Source organism: Equus caballus, chromosome 22, assembly GCF_041296265.1.
Source record: "Equus caballus isolate H_3958 breed thoroughbred chromosome 22, TB-T2T, whole genome shotgun sequence".
Taxonomy (NCBI): Eukaryota; Metazoa; Chordata; class Mammalia; order Perissodactyla; family Equidae; genus Equus; species Equus caballus.
The window spans coordinates 28,679,886-28,705,085 of NC_091705.1; the positions used below are offsets into that span (position 1 = coordinate 28,679,886).

Genomic DNA, 25,200 nt, shown 5'->3' on the forward strand with positions numbered 1-25,200 from the left:
TGGCTCAAAGTCTGTCGTGAAACTATATTCAAGATTCTGGCCAGAGCTGCAGTCATCTGAAGGCTGGACTGGGGCCGCAGGATCCACTCCCGAGAGGGCTTACATGCATTTCAAGCTGGAGGTGGTTGTTGTAGGAGGCTTGTTATTAAACACGTGGATCTCTGCCTAGGGCTGCCTGAGTGTCTCACACATGGCTTCCCCATGGTGATCAAGAGGACAAACAGGAAGAGCAATGTCTTTTATGTCTTAATCTTGGAACTTATCCTCCACGATTTTCACAATATCTTATTGGTTAGATGGTCAGGCCTATACAGTGTGGGAAGGGGCTACCCAAAGGCACGGACACCAGGAGCTGAGAACCATCCAGGTCCGTGGCGCAGGCTCACGACCAAACTCTATCTAAACTAGATCTCCTTTCCCCCTCTACTTGCTCCACCCATACTCATGAAACCCTGCTCTTTGCCCTCCAAACACCGATCACATTATATGATTACACGTTCATTTAATTATTTCAGTCTCACTCCCCCCGCCAGACGGTAAGCTCCATGAGGGCAGAGACCCCAGCTGTCCGGTTCAGCACGATACGCCCAAGAGCGACACAGGCTCAGAGCAGGTACTCGCAGAATGTTCTGAACCAATTCGAATAATTTGCCTCTGTCTGAATTATAAGACTGTGCTTGTTTGTCTCCCTCTGCATTGTACGCTCCTGACAAAGAATGAAGGCTTCTAGAAACGTCTATAAGCGTTTGCGGAAATGGTCTGAGCGATACAGGGGCTTGGAGCCTCGAGAACGTCAGGATCTCGCTTCCCCAAGCCTCTCCGTTCAGCTCAATCACACGCCGGGGACAAAAGCCGGACAAAGCCACGAACAGCCACCCTGGCAACGCGGGCGGAGGCCACCTCGCTGGTGGCTCGGGTACGTCACTTCCGGGATCCGGGTTCACGGGGAACCACTTCCGGGGGAGCGGCGCGGCGGCGCGGGAGGTGAGGGCGGCCGCGCGGGCGGCCGGGCTGGGGCTTAGGGCCGGGGCGGAGCCCCGGAGGCGGCGGGAGCGGGGAGGTGGCCGGTCCCCGGCGGTCCCCGGCGGCGCTGCTCGGCGGGTCTGGGCGTGCTCCGCGCGCGGCACGAGTACCTCCCCGGCGCTCGTCAGGAAGTTGCTTGCGGAGGGGACCTGGCGCCCCGGGGAGGCGGAGGCCGCGCCTGCTGCCGCCCGGCGCCTCCCGGCCGCGACCTGGCCCTTCCTCCCGCGGGTGGAGCCTCGGAGGAGCCGGCGCTCCGGAGTCAGGCGGCCGGGGGTCCGGGCCTGAGCGTGCGCCGTGTTGCCCGGTAACCCCGCGCACCCTCTGGTTGCCACGCTGGTTCTCAGTTTCCCAGTCTGTAAAATGGGCGCAGAGGCTTGATCTGAGGCCAGAGTGAGATGGTGATGCAAACTCCTAAGAAGGTGCTCAGTGCGTGTTGGTTGGATCATTCTCCTTAAGTGAAGCGGGAAGTGAATATATGAAATCTCACACTTCTTAAATGGTGGCGACAAATTCGGACATAATAACTATCTTTTGCAGGACATCTGCACACCAGTTTCAGCCCACTGGCTGCCAGTTGTGCTTCTGTTCTGGGAGGTCAGTTAGCCTTCCTTAGGACAAACTCTTAACAGTTTTGAGCAGCTCTTGGGAATTGGGTATCCAGCCCATTGCTGTAAGACAGTGAGTAACTCCTGACGCTGGTTTTCTGTTCCCTAGTCCGTTTCAGTTGAATTCTCAGAACAGAACTTTAAAATTGCATAATTAGAAGCCAAGAATTCCTTACCAGCATACTTGGAATCTGGGTTTTTCAGTCTTAGAGAAGATATACTTTTTTTTTGGTGAGGAAGATTGGCCCTGAGCTAACATCTCTTGCCACTGTCCCACTTTTTGCTTGAAGGAGATTGTCCCTGAGCCAGCATCTGTGTCAGTCTTCCTCCATTTTGTATGTGGGCTGCTGCCACAGCATGGCTTGTTGAGTGGTGTGTGGGTCCACACCTGGGGTCAGAACAGGAACCCCAGGGCTACTGAAGCCCAAGTGTGTGAACTTAACCCCTAGGCAACTGAACCAGCCCCTGAAGATGTACTTTCTATTTGTCAAGTCTGGGGAGCTATACATGTCTCAGGAGTTACTTATTTTGAAATGTTGGCTTTTTTAAAATAAACTTTTTACTTTAGAAAAGTTTTAGATTTAAAAATTGTTGCAAAGATACTACAGTGAGTTCCTATATGCCCCACATCCGATTTCCCCTATTATTAACATTGTACGTTAGTATAGTACTTTTTTCATAATTAATGAACTGATAGTGATAAGTTATTAACTAAAGTCCATGCTTTATTCAGATTCGATCCGTTTTTCCCCCAGTGTCCTTTTTCTGTGCTAGGATCCCCCATTACATTTAGTAGTCGTTTCTCTGTAGCCTCCTCTGGTAGAAAAGGATAGTTTCTCAGACTTTCCTTGTTTTAGATAAACTTGACAGTTTTGAGTATTACTGGTCAGATATTTTGTAAAATGACTCTCGGTTGGGACTTGTCTGATGTTTTTCTTGTGGTTAGACTGGAGTTGTGGGTTTTGGGGAGGAGGACCACAGAGGTAAAGTGCCCTTGTCATCACATCACCCCAGAGGTAGGTACATGCTGTGAATGTGAGCTGCCACTGTTGATGATAGCCTGCATCGCGAGCTTGAGGCAGTCAGGTTTTTGCACTGTAAGGTTACTCCCTTTCCCGCCCTTTTCCAGGCTGTACTCCTGGAAGAAAGTCATTGTGTACAGCCCACACTTGAGGAGCGTGGGGTTATGCTTCATGCTTAAGGGCAGATTATCTACATAAATTACTTGGAGTTCTTCTCCATGGGAAATTTGTCTGTTCATCTCCATTTCTTTATTTACTTATCCATCATTTATATCAGTATGGACTCATGGATATTTATTTTCATACTTTGGGTTATAATCCAGTACTATATTATTTATTTATTTATTTATTTAAAGATTTTCTTTTTCCTTTTTCTCCCCGAAGTGCCCCTGGTACATAGTTGTGTATTTTTAGCTGTGGGTCCTTCTAGTTGTGGCATGTGGGACGCTGCCTCAGCGTGGCCTGATGAGCGGTGCCATGTCCGCACCCAGCATCCGAACCAGCAAGGCCCTGGGACGCCAAAGCAGAGTGTGCGAACTTAACCACTCGGCCATGGGGCCGGGCCCACTGCTTTATTTTTAATTGCTCAAATTGTTCCAGCTTTGCCCATCGGGAGCTCTTTCAGTTGGCTCCTGTATCCCTTGACATACCCCAGTCATTGTGTTGTTATGTTTTTTGAGCAGTTTTTTACTTCCTGCTCCAGGCTCATCTTGTACATTTCCTGCCTCAGTCCTAGAATTAACCATTTCTGCAGGCAGCCCTGGCTCCTTTTCCTGGAGGATGGTGTTAGAGCCCAAGATCTGGGTGTTAGTGTGCGCGTTGCGACTGGGATGCCCTTACTTCCAAACTCTCCATGGACAGAGCAGGAGATATATATGTGTGTGCTAAACTGTATATGTACACAGATCTAGAAGTATTTCTGTCTGTAGCCACTTGTGTCTATATTAAGCTAAACATGAGTTGGTACTGCTGTCTGCAACTCTCATCCATTCCACATGGGTCATTCTAACCTCCTCCACTGGCTTGTCTGTAAGCTCCCACTCCAACTGTGGCAAACCTAGCTCCCACTATCTACCGTCCATTTATTTAATTGTTCATTTCTGGTGTACCCGCATAGTGGTTTCAGAGTTGTTACCCTCTGCCCTGTGGGAAGCAGTTTTATCCACTAGGGTATAGTGCACATGGACAGTTCCTTTTGCCTCTAGTCTTAGACACTCCACTCTTTTCCAAAGTTACGAGGTCAGCACCTGATTTGGCCCTGCTCCTTCAGTGAAGGTGCTTAATATATTTGTGTTACATTTAAATTCAGAATGTCACATTCTGCAATACCCTCACCTCTTAAATGATTTGTTTAAACATTTGCCTACATTGAAGTTTGCTTTTTATGCTGTAAAGTGCTGTGGGTTTTGACAAGTGCTTACTGTCTTGCATTCACCATTGCAGTGTCACACAGAATAATTTCACCTTCAGGGATTATTTTTAACTTCTCTCTTTCAGATCTTACCTCAGCAATCCTGTTGGCCCTCTCTTCAAAATACATCTATAACCTGAGCATTTACATCCCCTTGCTACCACGCTGGTGCAGGCCTGTCTCTCACCGTTACAGCCTCCTGACTGGGCTCCTTCTTTCCACACTTGTCCCCTTGCAGTCTGTTCTCAACACAGCAGCTGGAGGGACCATCTTAAAGTGGTCAGACTATGTCATTTCTTTCCTAAAAACCTACTCAGAGGAGAAGCCAAAATCCTTCCAGTGGCCTCCTAGCCCTACGCAGCTTGCCCACTCTCCCGTTCTCCTCGACCACGAAGCTCATTCCTGCCTCAGGACCTTCCCCCTTGCTGTTCCTCCATCCTAGGGCACTCTGACAGATACTTAAGTGACTTGTTCCTTCACTTTCTTCCTGCCTCTGCTGAAATGTCCCCTTCTCAGAGAGGTCCTAGCCTGACCACCTCATAGAAAATAGCCCCCTCCTCCTTCCTTTTTATGTTTTCTCGTAATACTCACCCCTGACATTACGTTATATGTGTACCCGGCACACAGTAGTTGCTCAATAATTGTGTCCAGTAAATGAATGTCTCAGACCACTGGTGTCTGGCATTCAGGGATGAGCCCCAAGGGGTCCAGTAATCTCCTGAAATTATTTGCAATGTTTGGTAACAAATGGGTATGTGTTTTTTAATTACATTCTTAGAGATATGAGATTTCCCAAGGGTGTAAAAACCTCTGCTCTTGAGCAAGTCTGGAGCACCAGAGGGCTGGAGACCTTGCAGGAAGGTCCCCAGGCCCTGACTCACTGGAGGCCCGCGGGAACCCCACGCCTCTCAGCTCCTCATCCACACCGTGAAATGAGGCAGCTGGTTGAGGCGTTTGCCCTTGCCTTAAAGGTGGGAAACAGAGGCAGAGGCTTCATCATTTACCAAATATTTGAGTCAGACCCTGGAACAAACTCAGGAGGGACTCAGGGCCCCTGCTGTCCAGGAGCTTACAGGTCAGCAAGTAAGAAAACTTTGGACGCCAGTGTAGTATTTCGCAAACAGTAAGAAATACATTCTGAGTTTTGACCCAGAACATACACATTGGGGTGTAGAAGGATATAAATGACAAAAAGCTTCTGGACACAACACCGACCCTTACTAGTGATCTTTTCTGTTGTCATTTATTTAATTGTATAAAGTGCTGGCTGATAAGTAAGAATAATAAAGCTAATAAATTTAAGAAGAAAAGGTGCAGGTTGCAGACTCTTTAGCCGTTCCCATGGCTCACAGCCTGCAGTTGGGACACCACTGAGCTAGTGAGGAAGAGCTCGACTCCTCCCGGCCAGTTTGAATCCTGACTGCCACTTCTCAGCCGAGTAATCCCTGGGTAGGGGGATTACACATAGCCTCTCCCAGCCTCGGTTTCCTCATCCTCCTTAGTAATCCCCGCCTCCCACAGTGGTGGTGCTGTGCGCTTCTGGCAAGTGGTTTGCTCACTGCTACTACTGCGACAGTGGCTGGGGGTTGGGGGGGGAGGGGAACAAAGCCTGTCCTGTGGAGTCTGAGGAGTAAGCGCCTCCTAGTTGAGAGCTGAAGGATGAGTAGGACTCTTGTGACTTCTGTTATCAGGAAAAGGAAACCCAGAAATACTGCAGGCAGGCTGGAAGTAAAACACGGGAGTGCAGAGAAAAGACAGGAGTTCTACGGCATGTGCAGTATTTGTAGAGCATTTTGTTTTCCAGAACTTTTTTATAACCAGCCCCTGTTACACCTGTGCTGCCCAATATGGGAGTCCTCTAGCCACATGTGACTGTTTATATTTAAATTAATTAAAGTTAAATAAAATTAAAAAATTCAGTTCCTCAGTCGCCACATTGAAGGGGTCAATAGCCACATGTGGCTGGTAGCTACCATATTGGAGAGCACAAATATAGAACATTTCCATCACTGCAGAAAGTTCTATTGGACAGTGCTTCATTAGGCTCTATAAAAGTCTCGTGAAGGAAGTAGAAAGGGCATGGAGTTTTCTTTTAAATTGTATTCATTGTTTCAATAATATTCCAAAAAATTAAAACTTAACACCGCTTCGCTTTCACAGCAGCCCTTTCCGTTTTCCTGTGGCCTCTTTTGATCTTTAGTCAGTGAAATCCCACTTTAGGTGTGTCTGCAGTCACAGTCTTTAAATACTTGTTTTCATGGTTCAATTAATATTGTTTGGTGAAGACTTTTGCTGACCTGATACGCGTTTGCCTTTGTCATTTTAGTGAAGGGGGAGCCTGCCAGGGTGCACTGTCGTTGGTTGCCTGCTTCTTTACTCTTGGACACTTTAGTTGCTTCCTGTTTTTCAGGATTATGAATAGCACTGCCATGAACTTTTTTGTATCTGAAGCTTTTTTCTTCTTTTGAATTGTTTCCTTCCTGTAAATTCTAGGAAGTAAGTTATTCATTCGAAGGATATAATCACTTTTATGGCTCTTGTTATATATTGCCTAATTGCCATTTTTTTAAAAAGCCTAAATGCATGAAAGCTTTGTACAGATACTGTTGTTTGGCTCTCGAGAACATCAGATCTCCAGGAGGTCAAGAGGTCGGCCCAAAGGGTAGCTCCTTGCTCATAGAGTCAGGGTTTGCGCTCCAATTCCTGACTCCTGGCCCCATCTTCCTGTTGTACTATGAATGTTCATAATAATGTTGCTGTTAGTAACACTAATAAATGTAAGTGTTGATAAGCCCAGTAGGCTTGTTACAGCCTTAGGCATAAAGATTGGGGCCAAGGGCGTTTTTTAAAATGTGCATTTATGAGGTGCAACTGTGAAGAAATGAAAGCTTTCTTACGCCGTGGTGACACGGTGGTGTCCTGTCGCGGCTGTCTGTTTCCTCCCGTGAAGCGGTTCGTGGAGCTGTTGTTGCAGCCGCCTTGGAATTCACTTCAGGGCCAGTTTACGAGCCACCCCAAACAGTCTGCCTGGTGGCTGAGCAGTATACCTTGTGTTTGACCAAAAATGGTATTCCTGAGCTGGAGGCCCCACCTGATTCACCACACTTGAATCCAGATGATGTTGGGCTCTTTCCAGAAGTCAGATCCTTCCTGGGAGGAGGAAGATCTGCCAGCTCTGTGGATTTTTAAAAAATGGGCCTCAGGCTTTGAAGGCCATTCCCAAAGAAGACAGAAGTGACATGACAAGTGGCCACCCTGCTGGCACGGGCACGTGATCTTCCTCCAGGACCAGGCTGAAAGGGAGACGTCTGCGTTTGCATCAGTCCCAGTCTGTTCACCCAGAGGGCCGTTTTTCTTATCCTTCAGTCACTCCTCCTCCATGTTGGAAAAATGTCGCAAAGCCAGAGGCACAGAGCCAAAGTGGAGGAAGGTCTCGGGCCGTCCCTTCAGCCCAGGCTACAGGGGTACAATACGGGTCATGTGTGTAATTTTAAATTTTCCAGTAGTCACATTTTAAAAGGAAAAGGAAAGCGATAAAGTCATGTTTCTTATTTTGGTGAAATATAATACATAACATAAAATTTACCATTTTAATTATTTTTAAGTCTGCAAAGTCAGTGACATTCAGTGTTGTATAACTATCCCCACTATCTGTTTCCAGAACTTTTTCATTACCCCAGATTGAAACTCTGTACCCATTAAACAATAGCTCTCCATTCCCCCTCCCCCAGCCCCTGGTAACCTGTATTCTAGTTTTTTCTTTATGAATTTGCCTATTCTGCGTACCTCATATAAGTGGAATCATACAATATTGCCCTTTTGTATCTGGCTCACTTCACTTAGCATGTTTTCAAGGTTCTTCCATGTTGTAGCATGTGTCAGACTTCGTTCCTTTTAATAGCTGAATAATATTCCTTTGTGTGTATATGCCACATTTTGTTATCCGTTCGTCTCCTGACTCTTGGTTGTTTCCATCTTCTGCTGTTTTGAGTAGCGCAGCTGTGTACGTTGGTGTACGGGTATCTGAGTGCCTGCGTTCAGTTCTTTTGGGTGTGTACCTAGGAGTAGAATTGCTGGATCGTGTGGTAATTCTATGTTTAACTTTTTGAGAAACCACCAAATTGTTTTCCAGTTTGTCTTTTCATTCTTTCGGTAGTGTCCTTTGATGCGCAAACGTTTTTAATTCTGAGAAAGTCCAGTTTACTTTTTCTTTTATCGCCTGTTCTTTTGGCGTCACATCCAAGAAATCTTTGCCGAATCCGATGTCATAAAGATTTTCTTCTATGAGTTTTATAGTTTTGGCTCTTGAGTTTAGATCTTTGATTCGTTTTTTAATTAATTTTTGTATATGCTCTAAGGTAAGGGTCCAGCTTCATTATTTGCTTGTGGATATCCAGTTTTTCCAGCACCATTTGTTGAAAAGACTGTCCTTCCCCATCCAATAATCTTGGCACCATTATTTGAAAATCAATTGACTATATATATGTGAGAGTTTATCTCTGGGCTCTCCAGTCCATTGGTCTCTATCCTTATGCCAGTGTCACACTATTTTGATTACTATAGCTTTGTAGGAAGTTTTGAAATCAGAAAGTGAATCCTCCAACTTTGTTCTTCTTTAAGGTCAGGTGAAATTAATAATATAATTTATTTAACTCACTGTATCATTTCAGCATGTAATCAGTATAAAAACATTAATGAGATATTTTACATTCTTATGTTCATACTGTCTTCTAAATTGAGTGTGTATTTAACTTAACAGCCATGTCAGTGTGGACTAGCTGTATTTCAACTCTCACTAAACACGTGTGGCTTGTGGCCACCATGTTGGCAGCTTAGGTTTAGCAGAAAATTGCATTATGGCACAGATCTCTGAAAACACAAAGGGTTTTGGAGTCAGATAGGCCTGGTTCCAAAGTAAGTTTGCCCCTTTCTCATTGGGGTGGGCAGAAGGAAGCCATTTGTGGGTGTTGTGGTAGAGGGGGAGCAGTTCAGTCATCCTAGAGTGGGAGGGCATGCTGGAGAGGTGACACTTGAGCTCAGCCTTGGAGGTGGAGTGGGAGCTTTGCGAAGCGGTCAAAGTGGGAAAGGGCATTCTTGGCAGAGTACACAGCTTGGGTAGAGGCCAAGAATTTTGAAAGCCTAGTGCTCTTGGAGAACTACAGGCACTTCTTTTATCTCAACCAGGGTATTAGGAGTGGGGGGTTCTGTTGCAAGGAGAGGCTAGAGGTGGGCTGAGGCCGGACCTTCCACCGCTGGCCACCACTGCCCCCGTCGTCCGTGTCCCCAGCATCTCTAATCTGGGTAATTAGCAGTCGCCTCCTGACTGGTCTCCCTGTGTTCACTCTGCTCCCCGCCCCCCAACACACACACTTAAAATGTGACTCAGATAATGTTACTTCTCTGCTCAGAGCCCTTCTGTGGCTTCACATTTTACTCAGTCAAATTGGAAGTGTCTAGGTCCTGCAAGGTCTGCCCCCAGGCCTCTGATCTTCTCTCTTTCCTCTCTCCCTCCTCAGCACTCCTCTTTGGCCATTTTGGACTCATTTCCCAGCCCCAGGGCCTCTGCACTGCCTTTCTCTCTGGCTCGAGTATGCTTCTCTGAGATGTCCCAATGGCTCACTCTCACACTTCATATCTCTGCCACTTTGTTCCTGTCTCTTCTTCAGAGAGGCCCTCCCTCTCACACTATACAAAATAAAATGATGCCCTTCTTAAGTTTTTTCAAAACAGTTAACATTAGCTGTCATAACACATCTGGGTGTGTCCTTTGTTGGTCCCTGTCCTAAGATGTAGGCCCCAAGAAAGCAGGGTTATATCTCTCTTGCTCACTTTTCAGTGCTTGGTGTTCAATAAGTATTGTTGAGTGAATGACTGGATGAACAAATAAACAAAACCTGAAACATAGCAGGCCTTCGGTAAGTGTATGTTGATTTGAGATTTTTGTTGAAGTTTTTGCATTTACTTACTTATTTTCTCTAACTTTCATATTTGGAAAAATTTGAAATGTACGGAAAAGTTGAAAGAATCGTCCAATGACTATCCATATAGCCTCCACTTAGATTCAAGAATTGTTGGCATTTCACCACGATTGCTTTATATGTTCTTGTGTGTATGTGTGTATGTGTGCGTGTGTGTGTGCGCGCGCGCAAGCAGAACCATTTAAAAGTCAGTTGTAGAGACATGACACTTACCCTTTGCATTTAGAAATCGGTTCTGGAGAGTGGTGAGTCAGAGGAGACCTCAGGCAGCAGGCAGCTGGGGCCATGGCCTCCGACCTGGACTTCTCACCTCCCGAGGTGCCTGAGCCCACTTTCTTGGAGAACCTGCTACGGTATGGACTCTTCCTGGGGGCCATCTTCCAGCTCATCTGTGTGCTGGCCATCATCGTACCTCTTCCCAAGTCCCATGAGGCGGTGAGTCCTTCCCTGTGAGCCTCAGCTCCTCAGGCTCGGTTCTAGGTACTAAAAATAGTCACCACAGCCATGAACAGCCATGACGATCCGCAGGGACTATGCTGGGCTTTACTAATAGAGCATGTCCCCAAATTCCCTCCTGGTGGCATTGAGCCACGTGATCAATACTTAGTTTACATATGCATTAAGCATGTTTTTATTTAGTGCCTACTGCTTGTCGGACTCTGCTGAAGGATGTGGTGTCTGCCCCTGCTGAAGGATGTGGTGTCTGCCCTCAGGAGCTTCTCGTCCTTAGGGGAAGGGCAGATAGGAAACTAACCCTCACACATGTTTCTGTGAGGAGTACAGGGCACTCAGAGGTGTGTAACGAGAGGGAGGACTTGGTCTTACTCTGGGGCAGGGGCCAGGCTCTTCCCCCTCTCCCAGGGAGAGGGAACTTCATGTGTAAGGACCCAAAGAATAGGTACAGGCTAGTTCAAGGAACTGAGTGAAGGTGACTGTGGCCAGAGCCGAGAGGACACAATGACAGGTGCAGCCAGAGGGGTGGGCAGGGCCCAGAGGGTTTTAAGGAAGAGAGTGACATGATCAAATTGGCCTTTTTATTGTTTGACTCTTACTCTATTGCTATACACCCTCCCTCCACCACCACCACCCCCTTTTCTCATGACACTGATTTTTTGGAGAAAGCAGGTCATTGTCATGTACGATATCCATTTCCAGGATTTGGCTGATTGCTTCTCTGTGGTGTCATTTAACATATTTCTCTGTTCCCCATATTTCCTATCAACAGGAAGTTTGATCTGGAGGCTTGATTCAATTGCCATCAGGTTGTTTGGGGGAACACCTTGTAGCTGGTGCTGTGTACTTCCTGTTGTGTGTCATCAACAGGTGCGTGGTGTCTGGTTGTCACACATTCAGAGATTCTAGGATTGATTGGTGGGTTCAGGTGGTTAGCTGATCCCTCTCTTATAAAATCCCTATCGATCTTTCACTAAAATGGTTTGAGCCTCCACTGGTGATCATTTCTTAGATTCATTATGTTCTTCAGCATTTATTAGCTGGAATTCTTCACTAAAGACCTTTTCCTTATCACCTGTATGGTTACTTTGAAGAATGATCTTCATACGGAAAAGGCAAGATAAATGCTTGTGGTTCTTTCCCTTTATTTATTAATTTTCAGTGAGTTTGAGCTCTAGCAACCTCCAATCTTGACCAATGAAGCTTTGATTTTCATATCATTTTGGACATATGTTTTTATATATTTGATATGTTTTAATTAATTTTAGCTTTTTTTAATGCTCAAATGGTCTCAATGGGAGCCCCATCAAATTGTGTGAAATATTGTCTACGAGGGAAGCCCACTAGAGTGACTCGTTGCCTAGGATTTTTTTTTTTTTTAATGGAAGATTAGCCGTGAGCTAATTACTGCCAATCCTTCTCTTTTTGCTGAGGAAGGTTGGCCCTGAGCTAACATCCATGCCCATTTTCCTCTACTTTATATGTGGGACGCCTACCACAGCATGACGTGCCAAGCAGTGCCATGTCCACACCCGGGATCCGAACTGGCCAACCCAGGGCTGCCGAGAAGCACAATGTGCGAACTTAACCGCTGCACCACTGGGCTGGCCCTGTCTAGGGCTTTTATTGGGGACAGGTCACATAAGCACTCTGCCTAGCCTAGACCAAAATTCCAGACTTCCAAAAGGAAAGCAGGTTATTCGGCATAAAACATACTGTTTCCACAAACAGTTTTGGCACAGTGAGCCACTCTTATCTGTTCTAGGAATTCTGGGAACCACCCAACCCAATTTTCCAGATGCCAGCTAAGGGCCGAGCTTGCAAGCTGGCTTTTCTAAGGATAGCAGGTTTTTTAATATTTTATTTTTAATATTCTGCACACCTACAATATACTTACTATGGTTTTAGAATAACTTACATTGTTTTTCACTACTAACAATAAGACTCAGAATGAAATTTAATATTTCTTTGTTGTTCTTTTTTGGCCTACAGATATGTCCCAGTAGGGACATATGGTCAGAGGACTGTGTCTAGGAATTCTTTCCTTCATATAGGTATCCTCCCACCATGACAGACAGTTAAGTTAACTTGCTGATTTGTTTTTAATTTTTAGGAATTTTTTTTCCTTTTTGATTTAATTTAAAAATTATGTAAAACATTTATAGACATTTCCCAAAGTCAAAACTATGTAAAAAGATGCAATCACAGAAGTTTCCTTTAATCTCAGTATCTTCCACCCTTTTCCCTTCCTCCCTCCATGGGCAACCATTTTTGTTATTTTGATTTATCCTTCCTTTGTTTCTTTTTGAAAACATGCGCAAATGCATGTGTGTGTGTGATATATGTATTTATTACATTCCTCATTTGATACACAAAAGATAGCATACTAGTAAACACAGTTTCACATCTTTCTTTTTCAGTTAACAGTATACAGTATATTCTGGAGATCCATGTATCTTGGAAATGACTATGTCCCAGACGTCCTGGTTGTGTAGCTGGGAGGTTGATGGGAATTTACTGATGCCACGAAGAACCTTGGCGAAGGAGCAGGCTTGGGGTGGGGGTAGGGAAAGGAGCGTACTAAGTTCAGTTTTCAACAGGTACCTTTAAGATGTCCACGTGGTTCTGTCAAGTAAGCGGTGGGATCTACAGGTCTGTCTCAGGAGGAGGGTCTGGGCTGAGCGTTGATCAATATTTGGGTAATTGAAGGCGTGGGAGAGGATGAGCTCTCCTAAGGAGAGAATATGGAGATGAGAAGAGGGCCTGGGCCGGGGACCAGGCAGGGAGGACCAGCCGGGAGGGCGGGGAAAACTTTGGGGAACATGGACAGGTTCGTGGCCTCTGGATTGTTCTGTCTATCTCCATTTCTTGTTCTGGCATTTTGAGAAGGAGGTCACGATTGGAGTTTTTCCACCCACAGTTGTATCACACTCTAAAAACGTAATCCCTGTGCTCTGGGGCTCTGTCCTCAGACATGGCATGCTGTTGGGTATTATAAATAACAAACATTTGTATTGTCGTTGGCCACTGATGAAGCCTGCTCAGAGTCCCGAGGGAGAGAGGCGATGAATGTTCCTGTGTTGTAGGCAGAGATGTAGAGTCAGAGGTGTGTAACCTTGCCGAGCGCTGCTGCGCGCCTCCTGTTGGGTCTCACCCCTTCAAGGCTGGCCACAGAGGCCTGGTTAGTTGAGCATGCTTTCAGCGGAGGGGTGCCCTGTGCTGATCTCTTTGAGGTTTTTAGTGGCTCAGTGGGTTGAGGTCTTCTGAGGCAGAGAGTTGGCAAAGGGTCCTCAGTCTGCCTTCATTCATCCCTCCTCTCTCACTGTGGCTACCATTTAGATGTTAATTTGGGACAAAAACCTCATCTTTTAAAATATAAATGTAGTACGTAACATCTCATTTTAATTTATCTTGTAGTTTAGGGGAATAAGGCTCACTCAAGTGAATTGTCTTCATAACTGAACCTTACTGTTTTAGCTTTTTATTTTTAGTTTTTCAATGAATCAGTAGCAAAAAATAAATACAGTACCATTAATTTAACTTTTTATTGGTGCCTCACGCCAGCAAACGGCCCCCAATTATGCAGGGATTCAGGGATTCTGCTGCTCGCTTTCCTCTGGGTGGCCCATAAGGCAGCCTTTTCTTACCCCCACACTCCTCAGTAGATGGAAAGGACACACAGTATTCTGTGCATAAACAGTCTTCCAGAGAGGGGTGAGCGTTAGGGCTGTGCTTCGAGGTTGTGCCCAGCAGCTAGATGGGATTTGGAATTGAATGGGGAGGGGAAGAGAAGGGGGTTTAACTTGGGGCTTGGCTCTTAGGGAGGAAGGGAGCTGGTGGGAATGGGGACAGCCTGTGGGGACTGCAGGCAGCCCAAGGGCAGGAGGGAGGTACCTGGAAGTGGCGGCAGGAGGTGGGGGGACCCAGAGAACAATAGCTCTCTTTGCTGTTTTGCTTAGGGCAAAATCATCCCTCTCGCTTGGCCTATAGAAACAAGGTTTATTAGTGGCTTTTTGGGTCAGAAGATAATATTTTTGGCTCCAGATGATGGGAAAGCCTTTGAAAGGCAAAAGAATGTCTTTCCTGTTGTTGGAGTAAGCCGATTTTTTGCAACTAGTTTATGGCTTCAGTACTTCAATACTTAGCAGATTATTTGAAAGCTCTTTTGGGGGCAATCAGGGAAGAAAAAAGGAACACATACAAATGCTTCCCACCCCACCCCCTTCCTTTTCATAGTAGGAGCAAGAACCAATTCGTAAAATCAAAACCAAAGCCCCCGAGAATCCTAAACCAAATGAGACCGTTTTCTCATTGATAGCTCATTAAACTAAGACCTGAGAAAACAAACATTTGTTTGAGCCTGATCAAGGTCTGGGCCACACTTAATCCAAGCGTTTTCTTGTAGGCTGGAGTCTAAAATTTAAGAAGGTAGATCCTTACACCATTTCTGTCTAGTCCAGGATGCAGATACATTTCATCTCTGGCCAAGTCTGATTGATTGTATGGTGGCCATGGTGAACAGGATTCTGGGCTGCTGCTAGGCTCCAGAGTAAAGAAATTGATTAGTGATGTCTGCTATGAGCAAGGAGCTAGGAGGTGGTGGTAGCCCAAATTGCCCATCCTTGGGCTGGTCCAAGTTTCTTCATCTGGCTGCATCCACCTGGAGAATTTTCAAAGGCCTGGGCTGCACCCATGGAGACTCTGATTCAGTTGTTCTCTGAAGCCTTGGATCAGTATTTTCTTCAAGTGCCCGGGTGATTCTGTTATGCAGCCACTGGTCTAGTCCTTAGACCATTTCCCTGAAGCACAAACCAATTTTGGGAGGACAGGAGATACTCAGTTCTACATGTGGTAAGTTTGGAATAATAGCAAGACTTCCAGGTGGAAGAGGGAGAGCCAGTGAGAAGTGGGGCATAGAGACCTGGGAATTATTTTACCCTCATAGCATAGTTTCTTGAAACCCTAAGAATGAGTTGCAGAGCTTTTCAAGGGAAATTAAGATTCAGGAAAGGCCTGAACTTGAGACATGCTTAACCTGCTTGAAGTAGCTTCTGTGCAATGTAGATCTATGGAAAAGATGCAGGTGCTGTCCCAGAACAGGGATGTAGCTGGGCCCCTGGAAGGGGTGAGACCCCCCATCACTTGCCATCTGCCTCCCCTGCTGTCTCCTTTCACTTCTCTTACTGAGGCCCTGCTTCCTCTGCTCACTGTCTCTGTGGTAAGATGAAACATGGCCACTAACAGTTCCTAAAGTTTATATCTTTCAGCTGCAGTGTCCAGAGACTGCCTTCCTGCTTGGTCTCAGTTCCAAAATCCCCAGGGAAGGAACTGTAGTTGACCCAGCTTGGGACCGCCATGGCCAGTGTGGGGGTGGGGAGAGTTCTGTGGGTTGACTTCTAGGGGTAGCGGGGAACATCTGTTCCCGAAGGAGTATGAGTGCTGTGCAGACAAAGCTGAGTCTCCATTCCTCTCGCTCTCTCAGGAGACGGGGCAGAGGACCAGGAGACCGTGGTCTCCCTGAAAACCACCGAGTAGTTCAAGGAGCGCACACGTGAAACCAGTCCTCCCCGAGACAGGGCCGGGAGGGCAACCGAGCGACTGAAGAAAAGCTGCTCAGTTTGACGCTGACGCCGTGTTCAGGCTGCTCGCCTGCAGTTTGGTTTCAGTAGAACTAAGTTCTTAATAGGGAGTTCCTGGATCCCTAGGGGGTCCCTCGATAGGCTCCAGAAGTCCCTGAAATTGTGTACAAAAATGTGATGTGTTTATGCTCAGGCACATTTTCTGGAAAGATAGTCTATAGTTTTTCTCAAAGTGGAGTGCAATAGTTTAATGAGGTGGGAGCCAAATTCCAGGAGTTCAGGGAATGGGTAACAAGGAAGTAAAGGTGGGGAGCCCCTCTCGCCCTTCCCAAGTCTGCCTGAGCTGACTCCCAGGCCTCTCTGGGGTCAGTGTCTACACAGAGTGTTGATCCAGTCCACCCTCAGCAAGTGGGTGTTGACTTTTAGTTCAGCGACTCACGGAGCAGATAGTGACAGTTCCTCTCCCGTAGTTGGAATGCCGACTGTTCTGATCTCCTCATGTGCTATGTCACATCTCCCCAGCCAGCCGCCAGCCCCTAGGCAGGTATCTTCACTTCCATTGCCCTGTCATTGTGGATTGCCACCATCTCTTCTTGTATTAATGGGGACTCTTTCTGTTGAAAGTTCAGAAACTCAGCTCCACCAGTTTCCCCAGAAAGAAACTGTGTTGGCTCTTAGAACTGGGAATTTCAAGGCAGAGCTGGGTTCAGAGGCTGGGTTCAGGGCTCTGTCTGTCTCTTTCCTTCCTGGCTTTCCTGTGACCCTTTTTTTTTTTTTAAAGATTTTATTTTTTTTCCTTTTTCTCCCCAAAGCCCCCCGGTACATAGTTGTGTATTCTTTGTTGTGGGTCCTTCTAGTTGTGGCATGTGGGACGCTGCCTCAGCGTGGTTTGATGAGCAGTGCCATGTCCGCGCCCAGGATTCGAACCAATGAAACACTGGGCCTCCTGCAGCAGAGTGCGCGAACTTAACCACTCGGCCATGGGGCCAACACCTCCTGTGACTCTTGACTTCATTCTTAGGCCCTTGCCATGTGTCAGGAAGATGGCTGCAGCAGACCCTGTCTGCATCCTTACCGCTCATGATTTATAAGCAAGAGAAGCCATTTCTGCCTGTGCTCACTTTCAGACTCATGGAAGGCCTCTGCTTGGCCACATCCTCATACCTTGCCCCAAAGATGGGAATGGGTGAAGGGCACCATTTCTGCCAGGCCACATTTAACTGGCCTCTCCTGTGACCACAGTGACTGAGAGTCTCCCCAGAACCAAATGGAAAGGGGGTACTGGGCGGACGAAGATAGCTGATGCCCGGCATTGTGATCCAGTGGAGAACTTGCCAGAACTGGTGGCAAGAGTGCGGGCTTTCAGTGTGATGCCACGTAGACTTCACCACTGTCAGCCAGAAAGCCCTACAGTGTTTGGAGCCCTGACGAGGAGGGAGCCTTCCTGGGGACCCTTGGCCGGTGGCCTGGAAGTTCAAGACCCTGTTGGAAAATTTTCCATGAGGGTCTTGATTTTAAACTCGGCCTCACTTGCCAGTGAAGGCTCCCATAGTAAATAATTGACTTGGGCAAGTGTATACCCGTTCTCACCACTTCGGGAGACAGGCTGCAGCACCAGCTTTGCGGTTCTGTGCTGTATTTTTTAGACCTGGGGGGAGTTTGCAGTTGAATTGGGCAGCAGGGTCTTTTTTGCTTAACGAGCCACCTCTGAGAGATGGCTGTGTGGTGGGCAGGGGGAAGGTATGAACAGCGTTTCGACAGACGGCAGGACACACAAGGGCCCAGGACCAGCCAGTGGGAAGGACCTGCAGTCTGGCTGAATTGTGCCTGGAATGAACTCTGGGGCTGTTCTTTTTTTTTTTTTTTTTTTAAAGATTTTATCTTTTTCCTTTTTCTCCCCAAAGCCCCCTGGTACATAGTTGTATATTCTTAGTTGTGGGTCCTTCTAGTTGTGGCATGTGGGATGCTGCCTCAGCGTGGCTGGATGAGCGGTGCCATGTCTGCGCCCAGGATTCGAGCCAACAAAACAATGGGCCGCTTCCAGCGGAGCGCCCAAACTTAACCGCTTGGCCACAGGGCCAGCCCCTCTGGGGCTGTTCTAATCACAGTTCTCCTCGCCTGCCAGGCGAGTCCTGGACTCGGTGTCTCTCTTCGCCTTGTTGAGCCCACATGTCTGGCCTTCCTGCTCCCTCTTTCAGGTGGTCCTATCCTCTGCTCGAGGCTGGTGTTGCTTCCATCTCTGCAAGGTCTTCTCAGCCCCGACTCTGCCCAGGGCCTCAGGCAAGAGTGCACAGCGGGGCGAGCAGGAGCTTCAGCACTAGGTGTGCCTGGTCTGAGGGCCAGCCGCCCTAACCTCCCTGAGCCCGTGTCATGAGCTGTAAGGAGGGCGTTCGTGCCCGACCCACGGAGCTCCTGAGGATCAGGTGAGGTGAGGTGCGTGAGGCCACGTGAGCTCAGTGCAGTGGTTTTCTTTCCCTGGACCATTTCAGGGGAAAGAACGGTTTCAGTCTGTGTTGAATGACGTGTTGTCCTGATTTATCGGACCGAATCCACACTGCACTGTGCAGTGGAAATTGTAAAATTCTCTGTGCTTTCCCTGCTGCAAGGGATTGGGTGCATTGTGGCACAGATTCGATTGTTTGAATCTGGTGAACAGCAGCAGTTTGCTGGCCTCATGCGGCTGTGGAGCTGCTTCCTTATTGATGAGGCCTGTGTCTGCAGAGGATGCCTCTGCAGACCCAGGAACCACCTGGCGGGGAGGTTTTCTTTTTCTCCCAACGGTGTGATTGCTGAGGAAACTTAAAACCTGCTTCTGAGAAGGAGAGGTCTTCCCAGATTTAGAGATGGGGCTGTAGTGTTTGGAGTCTGCCGTCTGCCTGGCTTGTATTGGCAACATGCATTTGAGGAGAAATTAAAAGTCAGCCATTCATTCAGAGTTATTCTTTTTTCTCTGTGTGTGTGAGGAAGATTGGCCCTGAGCTAACATCTGTTGCCAGTCTTCCTTTTTTTGCTTGAGGAAGATTGGCGCTGAGCTAACGTCTGTTGCCAGTCTTCCTCTATTTTATGTGGGATGCTACCACAGTGTGACTTGATGAGCAGTGCTAGGTCTTTGCCCGGGATCCGAACCTGTGAACCCTAGGCCACCAAAACAGAGTACGAATTTAACCACGACACCACCGAGCCGGCCCTCATTCAGAGTTATTCTTGTCAGCTGGGAATTTGGAGCTACAGCTCTGTGTGGCTAGGACTCCAGCATCTGAATCATCTGAAGCTGGCTTTGCTTCCTGGCAGCTTAGGGGGAAGGCGGCTGTGCCCATTGGGCCAGTCACCGAGTCTCAGTGAGCCTCAGTTTCCTCGCCTATAAAATGGGGCTCACCGTGTCTGGCTCATCAGGGTGATGGGAGGCTTAGTGAACTGATGTTTATGAAGCACCCACATAGCGCACAGCACTAAGTATGTATTCTCTTCATTGCCCCGTGGTGCCTGGCACAGAACCTGCAGACACTGGGTGCAGATAGAGAGGTGTTAAATGCTGAGCACCTGTGCAGAGCGTGAAAGGGAATGAGGATCTGGGTGATAGCAGCTGGCCAGTAGCCCAGAGTGACAGAGAGTGGGCTGCATGAGGGGGCACGCCAGGAGAGGGCCAAGGCTGGGGTGGAATGGCCCAGGAGGCCACACGGGACTCTTGGAATTTGTCTTATACAGCAAGGGAACCAGCAACATGTTTAAGGCAGAAAACAGACATGGTCAAGGCTGTTGTTTCAGGAGAACAGACTGAAGACAATGTAGCCAATGGTGATGAAACCGTGTGGGAGGCTGGGACAATGAGAGGGGTAGGCAGGAGACAGTGGGGTCTGAACCAGCACAGGAGTGTGTGTCCAGAGGGAACCCGGTGGAGTCGAGAGCCCTTTGAAAAGTAGAATGGACAGGCCCTGGGGACCGATTGGATGAGGGGGCATGAGGGAATGGCAGGAACTCAGAAATGACTTGGGGTTTCTAGCTTGGGTAACTGGGTGGGTGACGATGCCAGAAACTGAGATGTGGAAGAAAGGAGGTCTGGGGTGAGGAGACAGATAATACATTCAGATGACTCGATGACTGTAATATGTACACACACCCACAGAGAGCCGCTTTCGACTGTAAAAAATAAAGCGTGAGTCGAGGAGCACTAACCCACTTTCCTGACTCCTGTAGGAACTGTAGTCACAAACGGGGTTCTGAATGACCCCTCGGCGGATCTAGAACAAGCTGTTCTTGTCGTTCTGTCGTCGCCTGTGGTTGCAGGGGCTGCTGACTAGAGAGAAAGTAGATGTCACAGTTAACTCGGATTCTTGGTTTCCTTTAGCCCTAAGGTCCTAGGAAACGGAGAGATCCCAGATAACCGTTAAGAGCCGAGGTTCCGTTCCTGGCTCTGTTGCTGTTGCTCGCCAGTCGGGCCCTTAGGCAAGTTGCATAACCTCTCTGAGGCTCTTCTTTCATCTAGAAAGTGGGGCTCATTGTGGCACTTTGTGAAGCCAAGATATGTGCAGACCATGTAGCATAGGGCCTAGCATGTTGTAAGTAATATTAGCTGCTGTCATGGCTGTTGTTTTTATTGTTGTTATTATTATTATTGTTGGTGGCTATGTCTAGCCGTACTTTATGGTATGTATATTGGGTTTAAAATCTCCCCGTGTCCTTTGTGCCCATGGAAAAAGGGTGGCCTTTTCTTAACTGATGTATTTTCATGCTAATAAATAACAGTGAAGTTCCCATGATTATAGGAGATTTTGCCTGTTCATTCATTCATTCATTCATTCATTCAGCAACAGTTGAAGCTATTCCAAGGAGCTCACAGGCTAGTAGGGGAGACCTACATGAGAACATGTAACTATGGTAGAATAATAGTGGCATTATAAGGTTCCTGGGGACCTGAGGAGTCGGGGTGGAGGAGGAGGTGAGAAGCAGAGGAGGCTAGACAGTGAGTAGGAGTGTGTTCTTGACTGGGCCAAACCATGAGGAGGGGTTTGCTGGGTGGGCAAGGAAAGCAGGGTGCTCCTCTTATAAAGGGTGACTAGGGGAAGCTCTGGGGCCTGACCCAGTGTGGGGGTGGAAAAAAGCCCAGAGGAGGCTGGAGAGCTGGCCTCCTTAGATGCCATCCTAGGGGTGGGACATGAGGCTATGGGTGCTGGAAAGCCATTGGAAGGTTGAAGGTGGGAGAATTTGCATTTTAGAAAAATGCCTTTGGCAGGTGTATGAGGAATGGCGTAGGGAGCGGAGAGGGCAGTTGGCAGTGGGGGGACTGAAGTGGGGACTTTGATCCTAATGAGAGTGGCTGAGTCAAGAGGTAGAGGATGGGGGCCAGCCCCGTGGCTGAGTGGTTAAGTTCACGCCCTCCGCTTCAGCGGCCCGGGGTTTCGCTGGTTCAGATCCTGGGCATGGACCTGGCACCACTCATCAAGCCACGCTGAGGCAGCATCCCACATGTTACAACCAGAGGCACTCACAACCGAAATATACAACTGTGTACTGGGGGGCTTTGGGGAGAAGAAGGAAAAAAAAGATTGGCAACAGATGTTAGCTCAGGGCTAATCTTAAGAAAAAAAAAGAGGATGTTGAATCAATAGGACTTGGTGACTGATTGGACGATGGAGAGGAGGGAGATGGTGGGTGGGGTCAGTGGGACTCTGGTTGGTCTGCCTGTTGGTGGGTAGGCAGGCCTGCTGGAGAAGGGGCCCTGTTTGGTCTGCTTGGTTGAGTTGCATGTGCCTGGGAGGTGCCTGTCCCAGTTATTTGACGGACAGCTGGATCAGGAGAGAGGTCTGGGAGATGCCAGAAAGGATGAGGCATCCGGGAGAGGGTCTATAGAGAGAGGGAAGCCCTGGGGATGGCAGCTGGGTATCACCATCTCTTTGGATTCTGAACCAGCCCCCACTGAAACCGGAGGAGGCAGCCAGCTTTGAGCTCATGGGGCTCCATCCCTGGAGACCCTGGCAGGCCTCAGCAGGTTTCCCGTGCATGAACCATGTCAGGGCCTGTTTGCCCAGGGCACTCAGGCCTGACTGCTTTCCACTGGCCTCACAGGTACTGCACTGGGGGCAGTTTCCAGCTCCCAGGGTCCCCAAAGGCGTTGTGCCCTGTGGGGCTTGCCTTAAACAGTAGCCTTCCCGCTGGGCTCTGCAGCCGGCAGCCTGTGCACTTGACACACTGGCTCCTCGGAGGTTTTGTTTTGTTTGTTTTTCTAGTGGGCTAACTTTTTTTTCTTTTTTGCTAAGTTACATAAACAGTATCAGCACAGGGGACAGGCTGGGGGGAGTCCAGAGCAGAGACCTGGCCAGGGTGTGGAGGGCTCATTGTCTTGGGAAGATCACCCATGGGTGCCTGGGACCGCGCTGGGCCTTTATATCTGCTATCGAGGCTGGTGGGCTGGCAGGGTGGAGAGCAGACAGTGCTGGTGATAAGAGGGAGCTGACGGAGCTCTGGACTGGGCCTTAGGTGGGGAGCAGCCCTTCCAACCACAGTCCTGCCTCTTCTGTCTGACGAGGCTGGAGGCTTGGGCCAGGGGCCGACAGGAGCAGGGAGGGCTAGAGGAAAGCAAGCTGGAAGCTGGGAGTAGGCCAACTAAACATGAAATAGTTTTCTCTTCTAGAAAAAGTGTGCTCCCTCCTAGTATTCTTAGTCTGCTTTTTGTTTTCCCATTTTTAATAAAAGAACACAGAAAGCGAGAAACATTTCCTTACTCTGGTGCTGGGGGTGGCGGGGCTGTGGGGGTCGTGGGCACCTGAATGAAGGGGCAGTCACTGCTCAGCCCATGTCTTCCATGAGGGGATTCGGGGCCAGTGTCACCGGATGTTTAAAGTTTTCAAGAAAAGTTAGGAATCCAGATTGAATGAGAATTCTCCCAATTGGCTCAAATTCTTAAAAATAAACAGTACAGGTCAAATGAAGTCTACCTGTGGGCCGGACTAGGCCCGGGGGCTGTGGTTGGTGTTCTCTGGGCCAGGCAGGCCTTGCCAATGTCCTGCCGGCCAGGCCCAGTGTGGTTTACCACCTGGGAGGAGGCAGTACTCGATAGGACTGAGTCCACATCTGATTCTTCTCTGACCTGAGCCTTTGTGGCCGGGGCAGGCCGAGTCCCCTCCCCAGAGCCCATTTTTGTTATCAGCACAGTGAAGGCCAGACTAGATCTGCGGTTTTGAAGCTTTTTTAGCAGCAGACCCTTTGTTTAAACCAAATCTTTCAGGGAACAAATCACAATCTACACGACAGATAAAAGTCAGAGCCGCCCCAGTTGTAGGGAGGGTCTGGAGTTCTGCCCTGAGGCTGCCCTCTGCCCTCCCCCACAGGGCACCGTTGCCAGGCCCCACGGAACACAGTGTGGTGGCTGCCCACCTGCCGGCTGGCATGCTCCCTGCTCCCAGCCCTGGCATTCTGTGGGTTGAATGAGAGGAGGAGAACAGCAGGGCCAGAAGGAGAGCAAGCCACAGGACGCCGGCCCCGCAGCTGCTCCTCACCCAAATTCTGCCTAGTCTCTGTAGGGTGGTCAGCCAGCCCCTGGGTGCAGCCGCATTCACTGGGTGCTGTCCATGCATTTTTGCCTCCTTACGTCAGCCCTCCAAGGTGTGCATCACTATTTCCACTTCTCAGGTGGGTAAACCAAGACACAGAAAGGGGAAGTGAGTTGCTTACAAGGTCACTTGGAGGAACCTGGATTCCAGCCAGTCCAAAGACTGCCTCCTCCCCTCGGGCCTCCTCCCTCATTCTTCACTGAGAACTGCCCTGCTCCCAGGGGTGGTCCTGCAGACGTGTGGATTCTGGGTCCTGGCAATCGTGGTTTCCATCCCTTGTGTTTCTGAGGCTTGCTTCAGTGTGCAAAGTCCTGTCCGACATGCTCTCATTTTGCCAGGGTTGGCTTAGTTGGTCTAAGTAGGACTCTTCTTTCTATCACCACACAGGAGGCAGAACCATTGGAGCCCAGAAGTGCAGAGGTGACGAGGAAGCCCAAGGCTGCTGCTCCCTCCGCCAACAAGAGGCCCAAGAAGGAGGCCAAGAAGAAGCGGTAGACGAGGAGCCTGCAGAGCCGGGCAGGTGGGCGAGGGCCTCGGGCAGCCCTCCTGGGACCTGGCGTCCCGCTCCCTCGCTCCACCCTGGGCTCAGGGTCTGGCTGGGATGCCCTCTGACCATAGCAATCTGGACAGTCATGACAGTCCCCAGGCCCCATCTGGGCAGACCACCACTTCCTCTTCCTTCTGTTTCTGTGACGGTTTAGAGCCAAGGGGAGCACACACCCTGTGAGCAGAGATGGTCTTAGAAGTCTGTTCAGAAGTCGAGTCAGCTCACAGAGTTACACTTTCTTACTTATCATTGTGTCCAGCCTTTAGTCACCCACCTTGTGGGGTTTACACTACATTTTAGAGTCATTATCTAATACTGACAAGCACCGCCCTCTCCCCCGATCTGTGAACTGGGGAGCTCCTGCTAACCAGTCACCTTTGTCTCTGCCTGTGCCGATGAAGCCAGGTCAGGCCTCCCCTGTGTGTTTAGTTCAAGACGCCAGGACCACTGCAGTGTTCGTGGTCTCACTGGTGCAACAGCCAGGTCTGAAAGATGCCCGGCCTCAGAAGAAGACCAGCAGAAGACCTGCACGGGTGTAGCGTCCTGTTCTCCAGCAGATGGACGGGATTTGGCTGAATGAGTGCACGTTTTTGAGCTCAAACTTTCTTTTTTTTTAATGATTTTATTTTTTCCTTTTTCTCCCAAAATCCCTGCAGTACACAGTTGTATATTTTTAGTTGTGGGTCCTTCTAGTTGTGGCATGTGGGATGCCACCTCAGCATGGCTTGATGAGCAGTGCCATGTCCGTGCCCAGGATCTGAACTGGCGAAACCCTGGGCCGCCGAAGCGGAAGGTGCACACTTAACCACTCGGCCACGAGGCCGGCCCCAGGCCCAAGCTTTCCGAGCCTCTGAAATGGGGGCTTGTCAGTCTCAGACCAACCTGTTTTGAACCCATCCCAGCACATTCAAGATGTGCCTTTTGGCTTTCATCTGTACGCCCTCCCTGCCTCCCCACCCCCATTCTTTCAACCTTCACTGGTGAGAAAAGGTTATTTGGGGAAGCAAATATCAATAAACTACCCTGCATGCTGAA

General features: G+C 48.6%; 1 protein-coding gene across 9 annotated transcripts; it reads left to right on the forward strand.

Annotated features, from left to right (window-relative positions):
* The first annotated feature begins 923 nt into the window (after positions 1 to 923).
* Positions 924 to 25,200, forward strand: MANBAL (mannosidase beta like). Of its 9 annotated transcripts, none has more exons than XM_014735147.3 (4): positions 934 to 984; positions 10,266 to 10,474; positions 24,006 to 24,138; positions 24,567 to 25,200. In XM_014735147.3, the coding sequence occupies exons 2-3, from the start codon at positions 10,325 to 10,327 to the stop codon at positions 24,111 to 24,113; spliced, it is 258 nt and encodes an 85-aa protein (XP_014590633.1). In that variant the 5' UTR covers positions 934 to 984; positions 10,266 to 10,324; the 3' UTR covers positions 24,114 to 24,138; positions 24,567 to 25,200. The 9 variants fall into 9 exon arrangements, with proteins under 9 accessions (XP_070103949.1, XP_014590633.1, XP_023482300.1 ...); XM_070247854.1 differs by lacking the exon at positions 934 to 984 and adding an exon at positions 1,049 to 1,327; XM_070247848.1 differs by having other exon boundaries at positions 924 to 984; positions 24,006 to 25,200.